A 26,104-nucleotide genomic window follows, 5' to 3' on the forward strand; every position below is an offset into this window, starting at 1 on the left:
CTCCCTGGTGCCGTGCTTGGGACACCCGGGTCTCGTATCACCGCATCCCGTTCCTCATTCCGGCTCCCCGAGTCCCCCCGAAGTGGCGTTTTACCCCGTTTTAAATCCTAAACCCTGCCCTTGAGCGTGGCACTGGCTTGCAGCACAATTGATGCTGGGCTCGGGCATTTGTGTTGCCTCAGCTCTGAAAAATCACAGGAAATACTCCTGGGGAAATAAATGACCAAGAGAAAATAAGAGTTAAAAAACCCCTAAAAATATGAACTCAGAAGCATGCAGTCGGTGAGAGAGGGGAGAACTACGGCTTGTGGAAAAAGGGTTCCTGTTGCTGTGTCCCTAAGTGAGTCCCGGTGAGGATGCGTCTGTCAGCATGTTGTCATTTCTCTGGTACAGGGAAGTGGTGCGGAGGGTGTGCTAAATCTTGAGGATAAATGTGTGCTAAATCCTGAGCTTTTTGAGGTGTTTGTCAAGGAAATACTTGAAGCTTTGCATGAGAGCTGTGACCCATAAACTGGGTCACAGGGCTGGAGGAAGCAGATCCTCTTGAATGGGCCAGCGTGGAGAGTTACTTGTTAGCACAGAGTTGAAAAATTAAATAGACTTCTTGTAGATGTAAAGGATAAGTGATATTTATTTCATATGCATTAAAACACATTGGCAAGGATTTGTTTGGGGCTTTTTGGGAAGTGAGGTTCTTTGGTAAAAACTTAGATGTGTCTCTTCGTATATCTTCAGCAATGCAAGTTGCAGACAACACTCTGCACCTGAGAATTGGATCATGTATTGATCTTCTCCTGATCTAATACATAGTGATCTTTGTTGCTAAAGGCAGTAAGAAAAAACCTGATGATTTAACTGGAGTAATTAAATGCTATGTGTTTTATGGGGAACAGTCATTTCTGAAAATGAACTGAAAAATAAAACCACTTCACTTGTATTTTCTCTGTTTTGTTCTCACCTTTATGGTAGGAAGAAAATAGAAGATTTTTGTGGAAGAGATGAGGCAAAAAAAAAAAGATTATTGTGGAGAAGCCTGTTGTGAAAAATGCAAGTAACAGTGAAATCTTTTAAAGCATGGGAAAAGAAAATTTTTGCATTTCTCGAATGCTTCAGATCTTGACACAATATAGACTAAATCATAATTGCAAAATTTGTAAGAGTCATTATTTTCATATGGAAAACCTTGGCCCTTCAATGATGAATTCAAACTGGGAATTGCCTTGTGCAAATTTATGCAAATTACAGCCTAAATCTTCCTAGGAGACTAATCTTTGAGAGCTCCATTTGGATTCTGTGACTCAAAAGTCAAGGTAACACCTCATGTGGCCTAAAGCTTCATCGTGTAGTTATTTTTATTACCTTTAATACTTTTTAAAGACAATGAAGAGATACATGTTTATGAGAATAGAAACATTTAATTACTTAGAGTAATGCCTGGGGTGACATTGACAATAGTGGTTCAATTGCATGGTAACCACCCTTGTATAGCCCCTGCCAAGAATTATAAGGTTTTTGCAACAATTTCGATTAGACAGCAAGGTAACAAAAAAAACCCTTAACGTTGCACTTTGACGAACATTAATGTTATGCAATGCTGAGCAGTATTTTTCTAGAATAATATAAGTTAAACTGATCAGAACAGAGAAATCTATCATTATCGTGCTTGGTTCAGATAAAGGAGATGGCTCATGTTAACATCTCGTCAATTTTAACCATATCATTCTTTTAGTGCCTGTTATAGCACTGTCTGTACTTCTATTCCCAGTTTTAGCCCTTTTAACTAACAGAGCTGTTCCTAAAATATAGATGAAAGAACTTCTTAATGTCTATAATTATGTTTTATGTTTATTTTCTTTAGTTACAGTGTATTTCTAGTGGATGTGAAGGTATTTCCTGTTGATGTAAGCATCACCTTAATATTACTAATGCTGCTTACTAATTACATACTCATATTTTATTGTGCAGTGCTGAGTAGGCTAAACTTTAAAGGCAAATAATACAAGGATACAAGATTTATGTGATTGTCAAGAATTGGGGGTGTTGTCATTTGTTTAATGATGGTTTAAAAAAAACTTGAAAAAGCAACTCGTGGTGGGGGGGGTGAGGCAGTAGAATCATAATAATGTAGTATAAGGTAGCATTTAAATTAGGTCTGTGTTTGTTTTATCTTAAACTTGTGCTATCAGAACCTGAATTAGAGCAAGCAAAAGGGATTGCATCTGAAATGTTGCATTCAGGACATATATAAGAGCAATATGAGATTCATTTGTTTTACTTATATGCTGCATGTGGTGCTGGAGAGGGCTTTATCTAGAAAGAACTGGATGAAAATCCTGCTTTCCTTTACTTGTATGCCAGTTTGCTGCTGCTGTAGGTGTGGATGTTTGTGTCAGAGTATGAAGAGAAGTTTGTTTTAAAAATAGGAAAGCATGACCTTGAACAACAGAAAATGAGGAGGGTCAACAGAGGCAGGTGCAGTACCTGAGCCTATTTTAAACCCTTTTTGACTTAGTAGATGTTGGTGGGAGGAGTCTCTTTAGGTTTCTTAGTTTTTGCAACCTTATGTTTCCACAATTATTTTTAGAGTCACGTATGAACTTCCTTTTTTATTGTTATACTCTAAATACAGCCTTTTTCTGAGTAATTCTGGTTTTAAGCATTCTGTATTTTGTATTTGTATGTTTGTTTCTGCAGTTTTTTACTGTTATTCTGAATCAGGAGAAGGATATTTTAGTCAGTTTGTAGTACACTTTTAGTCTTTAAATCAGCTGGAGTTGATCACACTTAATTGGTGCTCTTGTCTGAAAATATGCTTCTTTTTTTGTTTTCTAAAGACTTAGTTTAGAAAATGAAAATGTGAAAGAACTGAGTCTTCAATAGAGCTAGTAGAGATTTATTTTTACCTTCCACCTACTTGAAACAAAACCATTACTAAATACTACCATATTTTCTAACCTTGTTACAAAGAAAAATATACCCTCAGCATAAAATAAGAGACAAAGAAACTTTTTTTTTTTTTTTTTAATTAGACTTTGTGAATATTCTTTTTCTTCTACCTGTAAAACTTCTGTTAAGCAACAGCAGTAGAAGAATTTAAGATGTGCATTGAAGAGAAACCTCAGCAAAGCCCTCAGCAGGCACATTACATGGACTTATAGCCCTGTTAATGGTAAGGGTGATCTGAAGGGCTTCTGGAATTCTTGGTTGTTACCTCCTCCAGTCATGATTGTTAGTAGTGCAAATTTACAAGTAAAGAGAAAATGCACATGGCACTCCCCCTGTGTAAAGTTGAGGTTGTTTGGTATCACATGCTTTAGTGGTTTAGAGCATTAATTAGTATAGCGAACATCAGTAGGTATTCTGTTTTTATGCATTTTTTTATGTTGATCACAGTTTGGAATCTAGTTGCAAATCATTTCTGTTACTAAATAGATACAAAGGGTCCAACGAAATGTAAATTTAAAAACTTGCATGTATTGCATTTGGATGACAAACTTGGCTCACCTACTATTATTTTCATTTGATAGATGTTTTTCTGGTCATGACATTATTAATTGTATGCATTTGTTCTGATGTTGTCTCAAGCTATTAATATAAAGAGAGATATTGTGTTATGCCTCTTCTTGCAGGTAGGTGGGTAGTGTAAGATTGTGTAGATTGTGTTAGATAGTGTAAGAATAATGTGTTTTGAAAAACAGAGAAAATCTGTAGAGTTGTGTATATTCAGTGTTACTAAACATGAGGAGTTACTCTAAAAGTTGGGATTGTTATCTTTGTTGTACGGTGATGTGATTTATTATAAAGCAAGTGGATACATAGGCATATATACATCTTCATTTTGGCAATGTATGTGTGGTAAGAACATTGAATATTGTTTAATAAATTGCATTCTCTGAAGGAGCATAGTGTGGAATGGTAGGGATTATATGAATTTAGCCTTATCTTCACACTGGCATAACTGGCATAGCTGTTAGGAAACTAAAACCCATTTGGTGTGGGGTTTGTTTCTGGAGTCCTGGACTGGCACTGAACATTGTTTGTGTGCACTGGAGTGCTTGACTAACTACCCCAGACCTCACATATCACATGTCTGCACAGTTTGAGTCAGAGTTCAAAATGGGAAGCACAGCTTCTTGAAAATGCACTGTAGTCAGCAAAATCAGCGTTGGGAAGCTTAGTTAGCAGCTATGTTTGCACGTTTTTCCTGTTGTGTTTATTATTCTGCCATACTGTGGGGGGTTTCTTCTATTTAATGAATATATGAAACCATATGGAATATGAATTCTATTAGTATATTTATAGATGAATATGGATTTTTATAATACATTATATCAATGTAATGTGTACTTATGTATTATATGAATATATACATTTAAACAAGGGCAGAATCATTTCAACCAGACAAATTCTCTCCTGTCCTGCTGGTCCTGTTTTGAATGGGATTATGAAGATAGGAAATTCTGGGATTTGGACCTCACAGTGTCAGATAGCAAGAGGAAGCACATATTTTTGATCATCTCTCTTTGCTAGAGGGCTTAGTGTGTGGTGTTTGATTTTCAGTCAGGAGGAATTTGCTCATGCAGAGTTTGGATAATTGGCTTTCAGTCCATATGTACATTGGTTGTATGTTCTTTGAAAGGAGAATAGAATGACTTTAACTCCAGAGATGTCACAGAGGTTTCTGTTGGATGTTTTGAACTTAAGCTGAGAATAAAGAAATTACACCGGCAGTGTAGGTTATCTAAAAGAATAAATGTTACCATATTAGTGGGAGTTTATAAAGAATATTCCAAAAAGTAAAGTATTATGCTGTTGTTGAAACAGCTTGAGAAGTTAGTCTTGCATAGCACCTTATATAGTAACAAAATAGATTTTGTAGGTGTTAACCAGAACAACTATGCTGGTAGTTAAATTTAAGGGATTTATTGTAACAGTTGCTCTCTGTTCACCTGACTTAAAACTCTTTCTGCAGTAAGGTTTGACAGTAAGAGGATATTCCTGGTGTGTCATTCTTGTTTTCCATTCTTTTCTAGTGATGTGATGCTGTACTACACCAGTACTAAGAAACTCAGGGCAAGCTGTGCATCAGCTTGAATAATTATTCTGTGTTTGGTACTGGTGAAAATATCTTCAAAATATTGCTAAAATAAGAATCTAGATGATATTTGAAACCGTATTGCTTCCTCTTAGAGAAAGACTGCTTGAAACCTTAAAACACAGTTTGTACTGCATCCTTTTGCTTAGAGAAAATACTTTAGTTAATTTAGTGGAATAATTATCATGGGAAGGAAGTTTTCAAGGGCCAAAAGAAAGAAGTTAGTGTTGGCCCAAATGTATTAAAAAAAATATTTTAACATGATATGATTTTGTTGGTTTTCAGGTTCACAGAGCAATGACACTAAAAGACAATTTCTTCTAGAACGGCTGCTGGATGCAGTTAAACAGGTGAGAAATCCAAAAATCCAACACACATGCAGTGGCTTACTCAGAATTGTCACTACTAGCAGGGACTGTCTTTGCTTTTGTTTAACAAAGAGAAGGAAAAAGAAGAAAAGGAAACAAAGAAGAAATCGTGGCTTTCACGTAGTACAAGTTTTTGTCTGCTAGCAAACAACTATTGTGCAGTATTTCTTTAAAATTCTTATTCTGGACAAGTTATATTTATAATATATCTATTTTAAATATATGTAATATTATAGAATATATATTAGGAATATATGTTCTTGTAATCCTGATATCACTGAACTAAATTGCAGTGTACTACAAAGTCTTACTTTTAGAGTAGCATCTTCTTTTCTTTGCACTAGATTTTTAGTGAATGGTTAAAATACATGTAAAGATGTGATTTATATATTGATGTCTGTATTTGTGCCAACATGAAGTTCAGTGAATACAATTTAATAGACTGGAGTTAATTTGGGACAGCTTGGGAGGCAAAAGAATGCCTCAGAAGTAAGCCAGTGAAATGTTTTATAAAGAGTGATTCTCTAATTGTAGCACTGACCTGAGTAGGAGCAAGGTTTGGTTTTGTGGGTACACATTTAAAACTCAAAAGTAGTAATTTCCACACAGTTTTCAATTTACTGAAGGACCTGCAGGTGTGTTGCTCTGGCTAGTGAGGATATATTTGTACTGCAAGAGCAGCCCATTAATGTAACATGATGCTCTAGAGCACTTTTTGGATGCAGTCTGTATTTTGAAGTGCTCTATTTTGTGCTTCTTCTTTTTTTTTTTTTTTATATGACTTTGCTTCATATATAGAAATAGTTCAGAAAACTGAATTTATTTAGCATAACAAAACATTATTAAAATTTCTTAAAATCTGTGTATTGCAGTGTCAAATACGATTTGGAGGAAGAAAAGAAATTGCTTCAGACTCTGATAGCAGGTAAAGTAGTCTAAGATTAATGTGCTTAGATTTTGCATCATAATGACATAAAGCATAGCACAAAATATTTGACATGCTTAAAAAATAACATTGCATGAGAGGTAGGAGAGCTGAAGCTGAAATAACATGATTAACAACCCCTCTAGCAGGTGAGGGTGATTTCTCAAATTTATTGCCAATTCTTCTAAATGTAACCTGTGCCTCAGCTTTCAATCATTATGATGAGAATGTGGGCATAAGTAGATTAATACTGCTTGCAAATAAAGAGATTACTGCATAGAAGGGATCTTTCACTGCTTACAAGATAATGCTTCACTTTACATTCCCTATTCAGAGATCTCAAATAAAGTTGCTGTATAGAAACATAGTTGATTTTCACTATGATTTTTTCATAGTTCCTTTTACATGAGTTCATTAAAAATTCTGTTGCAGGGTGACCTGTCTGTGTGCTCAGTTTGAAGCTGTTTTCCAGCATGGCCTGAGGAGGAGCCGGGGATTAGCACTGACAGCAGCAGCAATCAAACAGGCTGCAGGTTTCTCCAGCAAAACTGAAACAGGTAAGTTGCTAATTGTAACTAACCTATTTTAATTAGTTCATATGTTCAGTCAACTGGTATAATTTCTAATAGAAGTTTTAAGCATTGCACCAAACTGCAGACTGTTGGTAGGATACTTTACACTTGGTGTGTTGTAGAAGTAGTAGTGAAAATGACTGTTGCTTCTTAGTCTAGTTTAACTTGCATTCCAAGTTTCTCTAGAATAATTGCTGTTAGGAAATCTGCACTTCCTCCTGTTGCATCATGTGTAGTGGAAAATTTATTTTGAATTCTGGTAGGGGATCAAGGTTGTATAATTGTGCTGTTAAGTTTTTAAAACAATGTTTTTGTTCTTGCCCTTGTCTTACTCAGTTCTTTAAATGCCGTCTGCTATGTACGTCAGATATGTTTGACTTCTAATTATTGATGTACTTTTAGAAAGAAAAATAATATTGCTTGTACTGGTTGGGTTGGTTTTTATTACTTCCTCCACATTCAAAGAAAAGATTACTTTATTTTTCTCTTCACCATGATGCTTTTCTTTTTTTTTTTAGTCAGAACTATAGGAAGATACTGATCAGTTTTTATCAATATTTGGGAAAAGCACACAGAAAGTGTTTTAGTGTAAAGAGATATTGTTGCCATTTAAATGCAATACTTTTGTTTTCTAAAGTAATATGAATTTGTCAGATGCATGTCTGCAAATTCTGGAGCTACCTGTCCCTTTGGGCTTGCTTTCCAACATTTCACATCAGTGGTAACATAGAGTTCTAAAGAAATCTTTTCCCTTCCATAATGTTTCCAGTTGAACATAAGAACTTGTGGATAAAATACTAGCTTAAATGTGTTTTTAAATGTGAATTCTATGTAAAAATGTCAGATAAAATCCTTTAATTTGTGTAGCTTTTTAGCGAAGTGAAAAGTTCTAAGTGCTTAAATAGCCCGACTTCTGGAGGAATAAATAACTTATTTTGTTGGTGCGTTGCACAGAGAGGGTAAATGATTCACCTTTGTTCAAAGTTATATTGTTACCTGTTTGCTTTATAAATTTACATGTAAATGTCTTCAGGTATGAGCTTAGTGGCTTTCTTGGTGGGGTGGTTGTCATTATTATTATTATTAATCATTAAATTCCAGAGCCAGTGTTCTGGTATTATGTGAAAGAAGTGCTGAACAGGCACGAGCTGCAGCGCTTCTACTCTCTGAAGGCCATCACCACAGACATTGGCAGAGGCCGGGCCTGGCTGCGCTGTGCTCTGAACGAACATTCCCTGGAAAGATACGTTCACATGCTGCTGGCAGATAAGAGCCGCCTCAGGTACTGTGTCTGATACCTCTGTAGTGCAGGAAGTGTACTGGCAAATGTCTGAAACCCAGGCAACATGTGATCTCTTCCCTAAATCCATTCCCTGTTCTTTCAATAATTTTCCTCACTGCAACTTGGACACCATGCTTTAAGGTGCCTCTCTCGTTCCACTAAAATAGTGCACAATTGCAGCTCTGTGTGATCAATTCATCAGTGGTAATTGCCTGTTGCCTTTTGGAGATGCTCATCCTGTAATTGCAAAACTCCAGCAGTGCAGCAGTGGGAAGCTGTGGCTACAGATCACTGGGAAGTTGTTTGGTAGCAGTTTGTGAACCTTTTGTTACAGTTCCTGAGAATAACTTACTACACCTGATGAAATCCTAAAGTACTTTGGAAGTGCGAAATACACTTAAGTTCATGAACTGAGTCCTGCCTTTTTCTCATATCCCCAACTCCTTTTCTTTATGAAAACTTGAAATGTTTTCCTTTTTGTTATCAATAACTGTTGAGCTTGCTTAAACCACTTGGTCAAGTTGGTGGATTCAGCAGAAAGGCGTTTTATTAATTGGCATTGATTAATGGATCTAGTGGATAAGATTATTGCCTGAATTCATTAATACCACATTCGTTTCTAGTTTGTTCTAGTCATCTGTAGCTTTCTTGCAAAACAGATTTTGAATAAATCAAATAAAGGTAAATGAAATAAAGCAAAAGGTCTGGAAACCATTAGGAGATTAGTGACTTGGATTGCTATTTACTCTCATGTAGCAATTGTTGCATAGTATAATGATTATCAGCACACTGCATTGTAATGCTATTTCTGAAAAGATTTATTCCAGAATTTTGAAGACTTAAATGTTACGCAGATTTCAATGGGATTTACAGAGTCAGTTTACACCCCAATTATATGTTTTGGAAAATTTTAAATGAACCTGTCAGAGTTGTTTAATAGGATTTTCTTGCTATCTGTTTTGTTGTTTAATTAATTGAATGCTGATAGTAAAAATATAGCATTCTGCTACTAGAAAGAACCAGGCTTAGAACAATTAAATTTATGTGTTCACAGTGAAAAAATGTGGGTTTTTTTACATCCAAGTTCATAGTTTACACTATTTAGAGTAATTGGTGTGGGTTTGGATATTGAAACAGGTCACAGAATCACGGAATATTGGAATTTGGGTTAAAAAGGACCCTTAGAGATTGTGTAGTCCAACCCTCCTGCCATGGGCAGGGACCACTTCCACCAGAGGAGGCTGCTCAAGGTAAAGGGAACACTTTTGTTTGTGTTCATGTATTCTGGACTTCCCAAAACATGTATAGCAATAGGTAAAGAGAGATGTTGTGACTGCTGATGTGGTGTGCACCCCCAGGCCCTGAGTTTTCCTACTTATTCTTCAGAGTTTTCTTGTCTTTCAGAAGTGAAGTATATATTACTATAGGATTGCATGTCCTTTTTTTCCCTTTAAATTGCAGTGTCTTCTATGAAGACTGGTCTTTTATGATGGATGAAGAACGTTCCAGTATGATCCCTACAATGGCAGCTGGTAAAAGTTTCTTTTCAGTTTAACTGCTCTTGGAAAAATATTGCATTTTGAGATGTTACTTCTGTTTCTGGTTGTGAGGAGCTTCTCCAATACACTCTTATGTGGAGAATGTGTGTCAAATACACAACTAGGGTGAAAAGTCAAGGTATTATGCCAATTTATGCTATGAAATGATGGATTCTTAAAATCCTGGATCTGGTCTTCTTACAACTCAAAAATCTTGCACATAAATTTTTTAACTCTTCAGCTGTCAAGGTTAACTTAAAACCAGTGGAATTTAGAGAAAGCAAAGTGGGTTATTCCAGACTAAAAAAGAGTAATGATGGAATTTTATAGTAAGGTCCAAATTACAGGTAAATACAGGTAAGGAGAGTAAGAGTAAGGAATGATAACAAATAATTTACTTTTCTAGAGTTCAATCACATCAGTGATATTTTATTATCTTTTATACCCCCTTTCTCAAATACATTGTCACATGCTTCATTCTGCAAGACAAGGTTCATGGGCATTTTTTCTAATAGAATATAGGAACCAACAAATACTAAAGTTGCACTGGGTTTAAATAAAAGATTATAAATAAATGAGTTCACACAGCCATCAAGAAGAATTCAGTACTGATTGCATCAGCTTGAATATAATCTAGGAAGGATTGAATGCTACATGAAAGAATAAGAATTTGTACATTGGGAACTGTGGGAAATTTTTGAGAAAAATGTTTTCCATGTCATAGCTTTGTTAATCCTTAGCTTCTATGATCATAACTTCCATGTGGAGTATATGGTGCATTTCTATTCTCTTTTTCCCCCCTTTCTTTTATCTGAAGGTCTGAACTCCATTCTTTTTGCTATCAACATTGATAATAAGGATTTAAATGGGCAGAGCAAATGCACACCCACTGTGTCAGATTTGTTAAAGGAATCCACACAAAATGTAACTTCATTATTGAAAGAGTCCACTCAGGGTGTCAGCAGCCTCCTCCGGGAGATCACTGCCTCATCTGCAGTCTCCATTCTCATAAAACCTGACCAGGACTCTGACCCACTGCCTGTTCTGTCCAGGAATGTCAATGCAGGTAAGCTTTTATCAATGTTAGTGCCATTCAGAAGCTTGGAAAGTATTCAAGTGTGTTTAAGTAACTTTTTATGCTTTGAAGTTTGTGATGTAATGATTTTTCATTTTTAATGTTGTCTTTTGTCACCTTGCCAGTTGGACATACAGTGATGTATATAATTTGTTATATATCAGATACAAATCTTAGCTTGTAATCTGCTTTGGGTTGGGAATATGTTTACAGTCTGTATTCCTATGCAAAGCAGATAATTACCAAGATGAAAATTTACTCATACACTCTTTACCTTTAGAGTTCTTGGTGTTACAACCAGCTTGTATGATGTTAGTTACTAACAAAGACCCAAAGTCTTAATCTCTTACTATTTGAAATCAGTCAAGCAAAATGTGATTTTCATTATATAATTTCTGTTCCAAAATTAACAATGTAATATTTTATTATTTATGTTTCTGGAAGTTGAGCTAAATGTTTGTTTTGCTTTGTAAAAGTACAAAATTGCAGGAAGATTTATCTGCTTTTCAATTAAGAAACAAGGTTTGAGGTTAGATAATAGATTGTTTTGGTTTGAGAAAAAAGCCCCACATGAGAATCTGGTAGGAATAGAAGGAATAGAAAATCTGGTTTTTATTTGCATTTAAAATAGACTTTGCCTTAAAACACAGTGTTTAGAAAAAACTTGTGGTAAAACTTTTGTTGTTTAGCACTTAAATGACATTAAAATTATAGGTGATACTGACTTGGGATAACTTTGTTAGTATAGAATAGCCTTGCAAGTTGAAACAAGACAATAATTGACCATATGGTGCATATGACTCCATAACATGATGTACCTGATGTGTACAGCACATGTGTATACAGAACATGAAAGGTACAACATCTAATGAAATGTCACTTTGGACAAATTGAGTTTGTCCAAATGCAATTATATGTGGAACACTAGAGCAAGTCAGATGTTTTCATTAAAGTCTGTTTTCTTCATTGGAATTCTATTTGCAACCAGAATGGGTTTTAACAGCCTTTAAAAAGTATGTTAGTGTGTTTTGTGGATATATAACAGCTCGACTTGAATTAAATAAAGCAGTTTGGTCCCAGTGTGACATGTCTTGGTTAGTAAATTTCTGATATTTCTTGGAGTGCTTCAGCTTTGCATTTAGCTTCATGTGATATCTGATTCAGTGAGAATAGGTAATAGTGTAAAATAAGTGCTGTCACTGAACACATCTGGTGTAATCAGAGAGAATTTCAGTGTATTTCTCAACCAAGAGCTAATTAGCTGAAAACTGACTGTTCAATTTTTAGAATATAGACAAAACTATTTGATTGGAGGGTGTGGATTTTGTTCATGTTGTGAGTTTGTTCTTTTCAGTTTTTCCTCTGAAAGGGCTTCATGTTTTCTCTGTTGTGCAGATCTGCTCTGCATTATACACGAGGTGTAGTCTGTGGGAGAAAGTGACAGGAAGACTAACTATTGATTTTTAAATTAAATTTTAGTTTGTAGAACTTTTTTCCAGTTTCAATTGAATCATGTATGAATGCATCTCCACAATATCTTCTAAAATCTGAATTATGTAAGGCATATAAAATAAAGATGGTAAATAGATTTAAAAGTCTGTGTATGGAAAGATAATGAATGCCATGTAGATCTAAGTGTTTTTTCCTCGACTAGAGTGATTTAGTACATGAGCTCTTTCAAGAAAAAAACAAGATTTCATATATTATTTCTTTTCTAAACTGTGTAAAACTTTGTATTGCTACTAGATTTAAAACACAAAAAAGATCGAAAAAAGAAGAAAAGAGTGACTAATATAATTTCATTTGATGAAGAGGAAGATGAGCAAAACTTGGGGGATGGCACAAAGACTGTGATTACAGGAGAAAGTTCAGAGGAGAGTGTAGACAGATCTTCAGTTCTTGCATTGTCCTCATCTGAAAGCACTCTTGGAAGAAATCTGAATGGGAGTGAAAGTAACCATTCGTGGAAGAGCAATTCAGTATTCATGAATGGAGAGTATGAATACCAGAAACTGGATGTGAAGAGCATTGATGATGAAGATGCAGATGAAGATGAGCTGTATGGAAAATCATTAGGAAATAAAGGCACAGAGGGTGGAACTGAAACTTCTGAAAAGTAAGTATTGGTGCAGGAGATAGTGGTAAACTTTCCATGCTTCCCCTGCACCTGTCTCTTTCCTTTCCTGAACTATAGATTTTCTCTCTCTTTTTTTTTCTTTTCCCTATTTCTTCTCCCCCACATTTTTCTCCCTCCTTTTTTTCTTTTTACTGTTTAAAAAATATAGGCCACTACAGTGATATTTTGCTTCTAAGTTTCACTGAAATTCCAAATTTTGGTATTTCAGACTTCTTGTTCTCCTTGAAGTTCTCAGTTATTAAAACTATGGCATAATATAGCCAGGCTATAATTGTGGCCTACTTGATGTTTCCTTATTCTTAGTATGATAAGAAATCTATTTTGGCTTCACAATAAAAATGTGTGTTTTAAACAGAGTAAGCTTGTTACATCAGAGGTTAGATGGTTCAACAATGCAGGAAGAAATGGAGAGAGAAAGAATAATTTTAGATACTAACATGCTTTCTTTATTTCTGACAGAAATTCATTTAGAGAAAAAGGCAAGCATTGCCTGTCTCATCTGCTTTGGAATGTCTGGTTTTTAATGAATTAATGTATGGCTGACCAAGAATTGGCAAGCAGAGCATAATAAAAGGTTTTTTTTGTAGTGGTATCTCTGAAAGAAATATAGGCATTATGAACAGTAATGCTGGCTGTATAAATAGTTTGGTTTGTTTGTTTGTTCTAAATAGGCCTCACGAAATAGTCACATGCAATTCTCAGATATGCAGTTGGAGTCCTCTGCAGGTCCTGAATGATGACTCAGATGTTCTATTTCCTGTCAGTGCTGTTGGCTCTTACTCCCAAACAGGTGGGCATTTGAATTCACAGAATTCCAGCAACCTTTATTCTAATATGGGACAGTGGTATGAAATAACAGGATTGTACAGACACAAGAGATACTGCACAACTGGGATAAAAAGCTCAATTCAAATTTATTCTAATTCTGAATCATGGTTCTCCATTTGAGTAGTTAGTTAAGGGGGAGTTATCAATGTCAAAATAAACCAGGTCCATTTGTTCAAGCTTGATCTTGTATTTTATTGAAGTTTAGGGTAGTTCTATAAAAAGTTTCCATATCCATATTCTAGAATACCACTAAGCTGCAAAAAGCTCCAAGTGTATTTGAGAAGCTGAATTCAAATTAACCTTGACAGATTGGAGAGCAGCTGGAAGCAGTTCAATAGAAGCTGTTAACTGTTGAAATACAGGATAAGGAATGACTGACTGGGAAATATTTGCTCAAAAGAGGGTTTGGGAATTGAAGAATGGCTTGGAGAGAGATAATTTCTCTCTCAGAGATCATTTATTCTAAGACTGGCTGTCTGAGCTGTGAGCACCAGTTGTCAGCTCATGTCTAATTTTTCGTGTGCCAGTATCCTCAAGTAGTTTTCTGCAGGTTACAAGCTGATAGTGACTTAACAGAGCCGTGCATAAATGAGAGTGTCATTTGTAAATGTGAGCTCCATTGGCTCTGCTGTGACATCAGCTGCAGTATTGTCTGTAGTGAGGGGCACTTCAAGAATGATGTAGACCATTGGAAGCAAGCAATAAATATGGTCAAAGGAATGGAAAAGAAGACTTGGTGCTTTTACAGTATCTGTATTAGTACCAAAACCAAAAAAATTCTATTGGCTCTCCCCCTCACCCTGTTGATATTTTTCTAGCTGTTCATAAAACACTAAACCTTGGGTATACTCATTTCAGTGACCATTAAAAACTTTTCTGTGGTTTTCAAATAATGTTTTAATTGTAGAATATTTCATGTTTTTTGCATACACATTATATGTCCAAGAGTTTAAATAGATTGTTGATTGAAGACCTGTGAAAAAGTGTAATTCAGTTGTGTAAGTTCAGTGACAAAAATGTGAATCATAAAATAATGCTACACTGCCCTCTGCTGTATTTTAAAATATGTACCTCATTAGAAATGCCAGTGGTTAAAAAAAAAAAAAAAAAGAAAAACGAGGATATTTTAATTTTTTCTTGTGCTCCTGTATTTTTTAATTTATGAAGGAATGGATTTAGAAAACATTGAGTAGTTTGTGGCATTGTGGTCGCTTCAATGTAAACCAGAATCTGTTGGGGAGCATCCACAGGTTGAAATCTGGAATACAAGAATACATTCCTGTTCATAGGGGGTGGTGTGTGGAGTGGGAACTCACAGTTGCTGTCAGTAGGTGTCACAAGGCCTCAGGAGCCTGAGCTGGGGATTTTCATCTGAAATCAAAAATCAGGAGTGCAAGCCAAGACTTAGTTCTGGAGGCAGATGACTGAAGAGGACTTCTGTATATATCTGTATGCATCTTATCCATAACTGTCCCAGGACCTTACTCTTACTAAGAAGGCACCAAAGCCCCTTGTTTTGTGTTGCTTCATCTCTCAAGTGTTTTGAATGCAATGCTCAGCCTACTAGAGATGAGCGGCAGGCGCATTCAGATCCCTTCTGGGCACAGGACAGACACACTCCTTCTGTCCCTCTTTGTCATGTGAGAGTGATACAGGGTTGGGCTGGTGAAAGGCATCAGTTAATCAGTGCTGGGAAATCCCCCCAGACCCCACTGTGTGCTCTCCTGGTCTGAGCTCTCTGAGCAAGAGGAGCTGATGCAGTGTGCAGGGAGGGCTGCACTAAGTGCCCACTGCACAACCCAAGTGCCAGCTAGTCAGGGACAGGGATACACACAGATCCAGGCCTCCTCTCCTCAGCCACACTGACAATTTGCTGAGATTGAAAGCTGCCTTAGGCACTGGTTTGCTTGACTTTGGGAGTTGCACTTGTGCTGGATGAATGATGTCAGAAGGAACATGCATTAGTTTATTCTGAGGGCAGTTCAGCCCACTAATGGCAAGCTCATTATTATCCTGGTGTTTTTGTTAAAACATCCTTAATGAGCTCTTATAAAATACAGTTAAACCAAATATTTTGGTTTCTAAGTCTTAATACCAATAAATAACACACACACTCACATTTGAAATAGCATAATCTATAGAGTTGTATGTTAATATGTGTTTTCAGTATTAATCTGTTGCAGTGCTCCAGGGATGTGTCAGGGCATATCATATCTCATGTAACTAGAAATGAGAAAGCCTCCATCAAAATGCAGTTGCTTGGAACAAAAATGGAGTATATATTTTAGGAACTGAACTTCAGTAAACTCTACAGCTTCACAAATAAATTTTCTCCTCCATAGACTTTCTGACATAACTCTATTTCCCATTAACTTATTTTCTAGAATTTCAGCTTTTTCAATCTGTTCTATTTAGGATTGTCTTATAGTAACTTTGTAGCCCTTATGTAGTAAGATGCAGAACACATCAATAAACCATGATTTTTGTTTGTTTCCATTTGAGCTTCCATAATGACAGGCTCAGTGATGTGGATGTTTTGTTGCCGACAGTTGTGGATCTGTGGACAGATGCGCATTATTCATGCTTTTTAAACAATATCTCATCTGTCTGATTCCTGATGCTTGGTACAGAGATGGAAGGAGCCAGAGAAAAGCAGTGGTGCTCTGTTGGGAATACAGAAAGCACTGGTGTCTTTGCAAGGTTTCATGTACTGGGGACTAACCACAAATTCTTGTCCTGCAAGTCACAACCAGATTTGCAGTGAGCATGAGGTGTCACGAGGTGCTTCAAGTCTGGGGGCTTGCGCAAGTAACTTCTGAGGAAGTCTCCTCACAGCTTTGCAACTCTGTACAGATCAAATATAATTTAGGAATTGTGCAACAGGAATTTCTTTCTGATGGCTGTGTTCCTAAGAGTCTTGACAATCCTGCTGGCATTCAGGGTCAATTTGCAGAAAGCCAGCTTTGGAGACAGAATTAGAAGTGTTAAAAAACTTTAGCAAGTTGAGTTTTTCTGTTTAAAAATGTAACTACCTAACTTCTGGATTTATGTTTTTATTTCATGAGTAATATAACCCAAAGGAAGCTAATGTTTGTGCTTTCTACTTTAGATAACTTGGAGAATGGAGAGGGGCATGAACATGCTGTTCATCCGGTAGAACTGGTTCCAAGGAGATCTGATCTTCCTTACAGGTATGTGCCAAATATGTTTGTACTAAACGAAGGAAACCTTTACCCTCTAGCTGCCAACTTATTGTTACCTAATGCTCTTAGTACTGGAAAACCAACATTGGGTACTTCTGCATATGTTTGAAGGACAAATGCAAAAGCCCTGCAATTGCCTTTTTGCATAGTTTTGTGCACTGAACTTTTCCTAATTATCTTGAAGGAGTCACTTAGTCATGTCAAATAACAGACTTAGCCTCCTGGTTTTGAAAATAGGTTTTGTGTTGGTTTTTATGTTATTTTTTGAGTATATTCTGCATGGCCTTTTAATTAGAAAATTTTGTGTCTGCTTAAATCAGACTCCCAGGAAATATATTAAAGCCTTGTTCAGCATATTTTGATTAAATATGGGTGAATAGGATAACAATTCTAGTTTCTGGAATGCTTTTTTCTTAAGTTTTGAATTCAGGATTTTGGTTTCATATATTGATTATACTGTGCTTTTATTACTAGAGTGGAAGTCAGTCCTCCAGCTCAAGTGAATACTTTAAGCAATATGTTGCCTTCAGCCACTGTGCCAGAATCCATGACAATTAGTAAGTACTTCCTTGATGAATCTAGATTGATGGAAATAACCTTGAAAGTCCTGTAACTCTCTTTTTGTTTCAATAAAATCTGCTTAGAGAGTCATAGAGCACTTAATTTCTGATGTTCTGGTTATGTTAGTAATAACTGCTCCAAAATGATGATTGTATTGGCAGGTTATGCTTCACTGCAGCTGATAATCCTTATACTAAATACAGCTTCAGTAGTTAAATGAAAAATAATGATTTGATTAGCATCTTTTAATTTGTACAAGTTCTGAACACACTGAGGGTTGGTTCTGATGTAGTCTTGCTTATTTTGCCTGTTTTCATTAATGGTGAGTCAGAAACAAACAAAATCCACTAATTCTGTGGTTTTGATAAGAAAATCTGCTCCAAACATAGATATGGGCTTTCATATACAAAAACTTGAGTTAAGATTAAGGGGGAGGACAGTCATATTTCAGTGATATTAACAGCAGAGCTAGACAGTATAAAATTGTCTTTGCTGCAGAGATAGATTAATAGAAGCAGAGGCAGTTTGTTTATCACATATTTGATGTTTTTTCTTTGCATACACTTATAAAACAAAGATTCAGCTCTTAAAATGAGTGTCTAAGCTTGTAAGTCAGTATGTGTTTATAGTTCTCACTGTACAGAATGTTCTGTAACTGAACTGGCTTTGTTCCTAAAGCTCTTGGGTGTGTTTGTTTCTTCTTATAAATTTCAATATGTACAAGTTTTAAATTATGACATTTGAGAAGTTAGAAGTGATGCAGCCAAGATTCTTTTCTGCAATTGATTAATGCAATCATCAAAATGAATGAAATCTTAAGATATTCTAATCTCATTTTCTAACGTTATATTCAAATGCTGTATCAACCTGTGTTAAAGGAGATAAAACAAGCATTTTTACTGGACACTGTTTCAGGCTTTGGTCTGCTGTCTGAGCTTTACACAGCTGAAAAGTCTTGCACAGTATGTCATGAAGTGGCCAACTAGTTTGAGACTTCTAGGAGTTATAATTGAAGTGTGGAATGGCCTTGCTCTTATTAGCTACAGTGCTACTTTGGCTACTAGATATTTTCTGCTAATGTTATTCCTATAATATCATTTTGTTCTTATTTATTTCTCAGAGAATTGCAGAGGGCAGTTTCCTGGTGCCCCTGCATTCTGTTGGTTCTGCTGTTTGTAGGGGAGTCAGGTACCAGCAGGGGCCGCAGTTGATCTCCTTCAGTTGCTCAGTTATTTCCCAGTGTAGGTAAGACAGCTATAAAGTAGAAAGAAAATCTGGAGATTTTCAATTCTGAATACTTAGAAATTTGTAAATGAAACGAAAACACAGGATCAACAGAAGAATGCACACTGTTTTAATTTCCCAGTTCAGAGAAGGCTTTGGTGAAAGGAAGGGTGGAAAGCATGTCAAACCCATCTATAAAGCCAGCAAAGCACCTAGTAAATAATAATAATTAAAATTCATCTGACTATACATTTATAGAATGAGGTAATACCTTTACAATGGATGATCCTGGGTATGTTGAATAAAAACGTTTTTTTCAAGTTTGTTGTTGTTGGTTGTAGGTTCTCTACAGGAAGAAATCATTGCTATGACGAAGTCAGACACTGAAGCTCTTTTTCTCTCTTGCAATTAGCAGAAGAATTATTAAAGGCTGAGGCTTATAGCTTGGTTGCATAGCAACTGATTGTAACACATCAGGCACAAGAAATGGAATGCAGTAGTGCAGTGAGAAAAGCTGTGAGGTCTCCAGTGACTGGATTTTTGTGTTTCTTACTTCTGAAGACAAAGCCTGAAATGGATTTTTAAAAAATTATATTTTTTTCCTGCTTTTGGTCCAACCCATTAGTATAGTACAAAACTTTCCTTACTCCTTTTGATATGCAGGCTAGAAAGTTGTGTTACGAGAAGCTGTGACTTAAAATTTCTGCCATTTTAAATTATTTTCCTAAATTATGTCCCATGGATTTGTAAGGTATAGGTTAACTTAGCAGTAGATACATCTCAAAGAATACTAATAGCACTCAAGGGAAATCCACAGAGCTTTTATGTTTATGTCAGGCATAATTTGAAAACTGGTCCTACTTTGCAGATTGTTTTGTCATAACTAGGTTTTTAAAAAGTTAACCTGGTTAGAAGTTTTCTATTTATGGATCTACTCCACTATATAATTTTCAGTTTTTTAAAAAGTTGTCTTTATCTTACTGTACCTGAATCACAAACAACACTATTTCAATAGTTGGTATTGGAAGATCGAATTTTCAGCATTGATTTTCACTAGAACAATCTGTCCTACCAGCACAAGTCTCCCCATTTTGTTTTTGCAATAGAAAAAAAAAAAAAAAAGTTCAAAACCTTTCATTTTAGAATGATGTTACTTGTGCTTTTCTTTACGAGGTTCTTTTATTATAGTACTATTCTTAGGAAATAATCTGTAATTTAGTTTATTCACTATTGTTTTCTTTAGTTTTCAAAATTGGGCTTAACCACAAAGGTTAGGAAAGGTTGTAACATTGTACATAATTCCAAATTTTTTCATATATTCTTGAGACATTCCCAAGCTTTTCATGATCACTGAAGAGCTTTACTGAGTAATCAAACCCCCATGTCATATTTTTATCCTGGTTGTGTAAGTGAATAAGGTGTATGTTTTTGTACTTTCTGTGCCCTCTAAATAGCTGCTGACCTGTTCTGTAACCCACTTGCCACGGGTCACTTGTCTTTTTTGAAAGCACAGCTATGAAGGGAGGGTGTTTGTGTTTCATCAGGGAGAGGAAAGCTGCAGTTCACTTTACACACTTGGTTTTCACCAGGTCTCTTCTATACAGTAGAAGGCCAATACAATTTGTTTCCTACTAAAATTTGCCCTGTGAATAGTGACATGACAGGATAATACTTACAAGATTTTTGAGCACTAAATTAAGCCTTAAAAGGGAGTGTTCATGTAGGCAGCTTAGGGAGCATCAAGCTCTTTATGTCTTTAAAGGTCAGATTTCTGATTTAAGATGCAACTAGTTTGCTGAAAGTCTTATTTGTCTCTGAAAATATCTGTGTATATTTTCACTCCTGAAAATAAAAAATAAATAAAGATTCCTGTAAACTGCTCCCACCCTGATATTCTATCTGCAGGATTGCAGAGGAGGCTACATGACCTTGTGTACTCTGAGGGATGATTTCACTTACAGCTCATTCTTCACAACAGGTGATTGCAAATCATACTTCTCCAGTCTTTGGCTAAATAGCAGAAGAGTTGTGAAACTTATGACTTTTCTGGAGGTTGCTGGAGACTGGCAGGTGTTTCTCAAAGCATTATATATCTCATGCTCTGTGACCTTATGAAAGCTTTCTAGAAGCTAGATTTTGCATGAAGTGTAATGGAATGGAATTAAAAAATGTTTTAGAGCAAATATTTACTTTGTGAATAATTAGGCACCATAGATTAATTTCAGCAATAAAAGAATATTGTTAATGTTTGAAAATGTGAGGTTTAATTTGAAAAATTTAGTTAGTACATTCCTTGATTTTTTTATCATCTTTTTTGCTGATAAGGAATAGGTTGGAATTATTGGTTTGTACACAGGAATTCTTTTTTCAAGAAGTTGTTGCAAAACAATCACTTAGGAAAAACTTCACTAGTTATAATCTTATCTCTGTCTTTATGGAACACAGGTTATCATTTCAATTTTAGATATGTTGGTGTTGAATGCTGGTCCTTAATAACAGTATTGCCTTTCATTAATATTACTTTACAGAACATAAATGTGACCAGGCACAAAACAGCTCAAAAGTAGGACATAAAGTCTAACATCAAACACTTTTCTGAAGTAGGAACACTTGGCCATCCTTCCACTGTTTTATTAAAAAAAGTAAAGAAAAGAAAAAAAAAAATAAAAGGGGGGGAAAGAAAGATTGAGGTTACACAGTCCAGAAGTCAGAAAATGCCAAATTTATGGTTGCTGCCACAACCCTGACATTTAAAAAAAATTATTCCTGTTTCTAACCCACACAATGTATGAGCTGTAAGTCTGCTGGAAGATTTTAGGCTATGATCATACACTCGTCTTGGAGGCAAGTGTAACAGACAGACAAAAGCTCATGAACTGGGATGTTCTGGCAGCTTTGAAGGGAACCTGCTGCAGTGTATGATACTGGATTTCTTTTACATTCAGCTGACTGCTCTGACATGCTGCTGCAATTTTTCAGGAAGCGTAAGTGAAAGTAAGAAATTGCAATTTTTGAAATTTTTAACAATTATACCTGAATTAAGTAGGATGGTTTTATTTTAGTTCTACTCAGTTCCTTGCTTCAAAAGAGCATGAAATTAAGGTTCCTGATTCTTTTTCTTGGTAAATTTTTACTCGTTTAACAACACTAATGATGTTTTACTCTTTTGCGTTTACTGTGGATAGAGAGATTAAAGAAGTGTTGATGATAAACTGTATAGTTCTTGTGTTTGTTTTGAGTAATTTATAGATAATATGACTCCTTAATACTCATCACTTCAAGAAGAAAGAGCAGAACTATAGCCATGGAACAATCTTGGTGCTCAGGTAGGCATGGGCTGGACCAACATTCTTGGAATTCTGGTCTCAGCCCAGACTGGTGGTTTGTGTTGATGCTTTCATCCACACCTCCGCTGGCACCTGTAATTGAACTAAATTTGCAAGAAATACTGAGTGTGAAATGTGCTTGCATTTGTGATCTTAAATTAAGCATTGATTTTTCCCTTATATGCGATAATGAAATTCGGAGTTTCTGCTTTGTTATGTCTCTATGGTATTGTCAGTTCCATGACTCTCAGAAAACTGAGGCAAATGGAAATAAATAAGTGATTTAAAGTGTTTTATTTCAAGAGGCTTTTTTTCTTTCTCTTTTGTGTAAACCATGTTCTTTAGCAAAATCTTGCTTTTGTGCTCTGCTTATGTGTGTGTATGTGAGAGAGGAGCGAGAAAAGATGGAATTTCAGGTCTCAGCTCATGCAGAAGATTCTGGATGGAATAAGGAAAAGGAGATTAAGTTATTATGCAGGTTAAGGTTACAATTTGAATAGGCTGGTAAAATTGAAATAACGAAGACTATTTATAATAGCTTAGCTGTATAAATGTTAATAAATCAGTACACATTAAAGCACTGAGTACACACACAGGCAATTGCTGTGGTGAGCACCCTGTGCAAGATCACCCTGTGCAGAGCCCTGTCTGAGCAGCAACAGCTTTAATTTATTCAGAGTTAGAGACATAATAGCAACTACTTGTTGATCATGCACTATCATATTTTAATGGCACACTTGAAATATTTATATACCATTGGCTTGATGTGTCCTTGAGGAAGATTCTGAATTCAACATTATAGTTCTAGATCTTTATTTTGTTATGGAGTGTTACTGTACAGAAAGCTTACTGTGGATCCTTTTGCTTGTGTTATTTGTATGGTGGTCTGACACTTCCTGGATTATTCCATTTTCCTCATCCACAGAGCAATTGTTTCTTTTGCAGATAGGCTGATGGATTGTGGTCACTTGTGCTAGTATTTAGTACCCAGAAATTTCATTATTTCACTTCTTGTTTATCTACAAGATTTGGATTTTTTTTAAGGGTTGCATAAAATATGCTAAGTTAGTGTAGAATACTGTAATTATTCTTTCTATGCTGAATTAATGAAGTGCAAACTCCCTCTAATGGCCTACTGAAATGTTTCTTGCTAATGTCATTTAGCTCTTAAGGTGTAATGTGGGTATTATGGCATGGACAGAAAAATTATCATCTACTTTCTCCCTGGCGGAAGACACAGGAATGTTTTGGAAAAAAATCTAGCAAGAAGAAATTTTGGTTGTCTGATTTCAAATGATATGAGGACTGCTGTACCCTGCAGTCCTGCAAGGGTGGGATTTATCTGCAGATTACCAAGGCCAGACTGGAATCATGATGTCTGCAGCACTGATTGATCCATTTGGTTGGCACAATAAAATCTTTTCTACTTTATCCCCTACTAGAGTTTGTCAGACTCCATACGGCCCATAGGACAATTTTAATTCTTGTTAAATGGGCAAAAGCTTCTGTAACTATAGAAAATATTAAGAAATACACAGGTAATTCTGTGAACTAAATGTAAAAGGGAAAAAATTGTCCAATGGTTTTGCTTGCTTGAAGAAATCAAGTAATACCAGTTCTGTTAGTATGTTTTCAGTAAAAGCACACAAAATTTACTGGCATCTGCATTGAATACTTGTGGAACAGAGTTGGCTGATTCATTATGTATAAACATTTTGCTTAAATGTTGGGAGGGACGGTTTAATATAATTGTGTCATTGTAGCACTCATAAAATTATTGATTAACACATGTGAAATTGTTAATGAAATTGTTTGAGCTGGCACTTTTTTGTATGGTATTTGGCTGTTCTGATATGTTAAACTTAACTCGAAGGAAATCTTTAAAAATTCTAAAACTCTGTCAGGTTTTTTTTTGTTTTTTTTTTTTTTAATTTTATTCTTGATTTAATGATGGGAAGTATTTTTAACGCATTTGTAAAAAATAGAAAGGATTTTATAGGAAATGACAAGATTCAGAAATTCATCATCTTTAGAGCTGAACTTGAGAAGCAAAGCCATGAGGAAGCAATGACATTATTTCTACTCCCATCTCCCTGTAGCAGTTATTTCCTGTGGCAGGATTTATAGCCAGGAGAAGAAGCAATTTGGAGAAGCTGAACAAGTAGCAGTGTATCTCATTAACAGGCATGTGGTGAAAAGGTGCATTCTGCCCTGCATCTGTGACAACAAAACAGCTGCAACCACAGGCACACTTGTAAACATTTGTATTAAAGCCAGATGCAGACTAATTTGATTTGATCAATACTTCTGATGCGTTGTTAAATAACACCACTTTTGAAAGATTGCTCAAATTAGTGATGAGATTAAGAGCATTTTTATGTGCTTTGCTGAATAGCAAATGGTGTTGGCATCATCTTAAGTGTGCTGCCTGTGTACATGACTTCTAGATCTGAAATGAGCAAGAATGTACACAGACATTAATCCTTTTTGTTCCTTCTTCTCAGATGAACTTCGTCAAGCTATCGTGGCCATGATGAATAGAAAGGATGAACTGGAGGAGCAGAATAGGTAGTTTGCTTTTTTTAGTCATGAGGGACTATAATTTAAAAAACCCCCTGTTTTCTTATACAAGCTGTTCTTTCTGTAAAGCTATACATAATATTTATGTAACCTTTTTGATGTATATATTATTTTTCCTGTGAAAGGTTGACTTAATAATTCACTATTTAAATGTTGATACTGAAATATGTTGTTTTGAGGGCAAGTCTTTGCTTTTAGTTTGCATCAAGTAACTCTTTGTACCTTGGGAGCTTTGCAGTTGTATTTTGTTCAAAACCAAACCTCATAGCCTTAGGATTCTGCAGCTCTCTTAAGATAGCTTTCCAAATGAGCAAAAGTTTCTCCTAATGTAAATATTCAGAAAATTTCTGTTTTTTCCCTTCTGGTGAAGAAGTGATGTAGGATGGGTGACAATGTAATGCTAAAAGTGATTTTCATTTCTGACTGTATTTATGTTCACTTGGGGAAAAATGATGATGTAAATGTAGAAAAGATCAGTTGCTTATTTAAAATGCCATGAAAAATAGTTTGTATTTATTTAGTTTATTGAAACATACAGTTAGATGAAGGAAAATCCAAATGTATTCAATGCTTTAGTAGGGCTATTTTCATATTTTCCTATAGGTATTTTGGGTTTTTTTGATGCTGAGCCTTCCAACAGATCCTATTTTCCTTCCTCCTATTCTTCCCACTGCTGTAATTGCAAGTTATTGCCTCATTCAGCTTTGTGGGCTTTTTTGGCAGAAGGACCAGGATGCTTTGGGTTTTACCATTATGCATCATGCTGACCTTTGCTATCTCATCAAGGGTTTTTACACAGAGGTCTGTGGCAGTGCACTTGGCAGAGACAAGAGCCCTGCCTGTCTTGCTATAAATATATTGCTTATAGATTATTCCCAAGATCTTTGGACTTGCACTAAAGTACTGAAAACAGCTTACAAGCTTTTTTAAAAAGCAAATTTTTTCTGCATGCTGGTACAGTAGATCCCATAATAGGTTGTGCTTTGGGCTTGTTGATGAGCTAGTAATACAAATTCATAGTAAACATTTGCAACTGCTTTTTTTTCTTATAGCTTTTCATATCTTTGTATAATCAAATCAGGTGAATTTATTAAATTGAATAATGAAATTTTAGGATGACATCAGTGGTATCATTCAAGCAACTTCCTGTGGGATTCTTGGAGTATGCTCTAATTACCAGGTAGTGTGTGCAGTGTTCTAAAGAGAGGCTGTTGCCTTGCAGGTCCCTGCGAAATCTGCTTGATGCAGAGATGGAGCATTCTGCAGCACTGAGGCAGGAGATGGAGAACTGCAGGAGGAAGGTGGCAGAACAGGAAGAGCGACATGCCACAAAAGTCCAAGCCTTGGCAAGGTAAGAAGTGCTGAAAATGTCTCAAAAAGTAACTGCAGG

The 26,104-nt window shown here is 35.8% G+C and overlaps 1 protein-coding gene across 3 annotated transcripts in view; it reads left to right on the forward strand.

Annotated features, from left to right (window-relative positions):
- SNX29 (sorting nexin 29) overlaps nt 1–26,104 on the forward strand; it is a 102,843-nt gene that overhangs the window by 279 nt on the left and 76,460 nt on the right. For all 3 annotated transcript variants that reach the window (XM_079320707.1, XM_079320705.1, XM_079320706.1), the window contains exons 2-13: nt 5,381–5,445; nt 6,336–6,388; nt 6,821–6,945; nt 8,062–8,242; nt 9,704–9,774; nt 10,598–10,846; nt 12,602–12,971; nt 13,664–13,782; nt 16,930–17,011; nt 17,498–17,580; nt 24,639–24,702; nt 25,937–26,065. In XM_079320707.1, coding sequence (XP_079176833.1) covers nt 5,381–5,445; nt 6,336–6,388; nt 6,821–6,945; nt 8,062–8,242; nt 9,704–9,774; nt 10,598–10,846; nt 12,602–12,971; nt 13,664–13,782; nt 16,930–17,011; nt 17,498–17,580; nt 24,639–24,702; nt 25,937–26,065 — 1,591 coding nt within the window. The remainder of the gene's footprint in view (nt 1–5,380; nt 5,446–6,335; nt 6,389–6,820; nt 6,946–8,061; nt 8,243–9,703; nt 9,775–10,597; nt 10,847–12,601; nt 12,972–13,663; nt 13,783–16,929; nt 17,012–17,497; nt 17,581–24,638; nt 24,703–25,936; nt 26,066–26,104) is intronic.

This window comes from Erithacus rubecula, assembly GCF_903797595.1.
Source record: "Erithacus rubecula genome assembly, chromosome: 17".
Taxonomy (NCBI): domain Eukaryota; kingdom Metazoa; phylum Chordata; class Aves; order Passeriformes; family Muscicapidae; genus Erithacus; species Erithacus rubecula.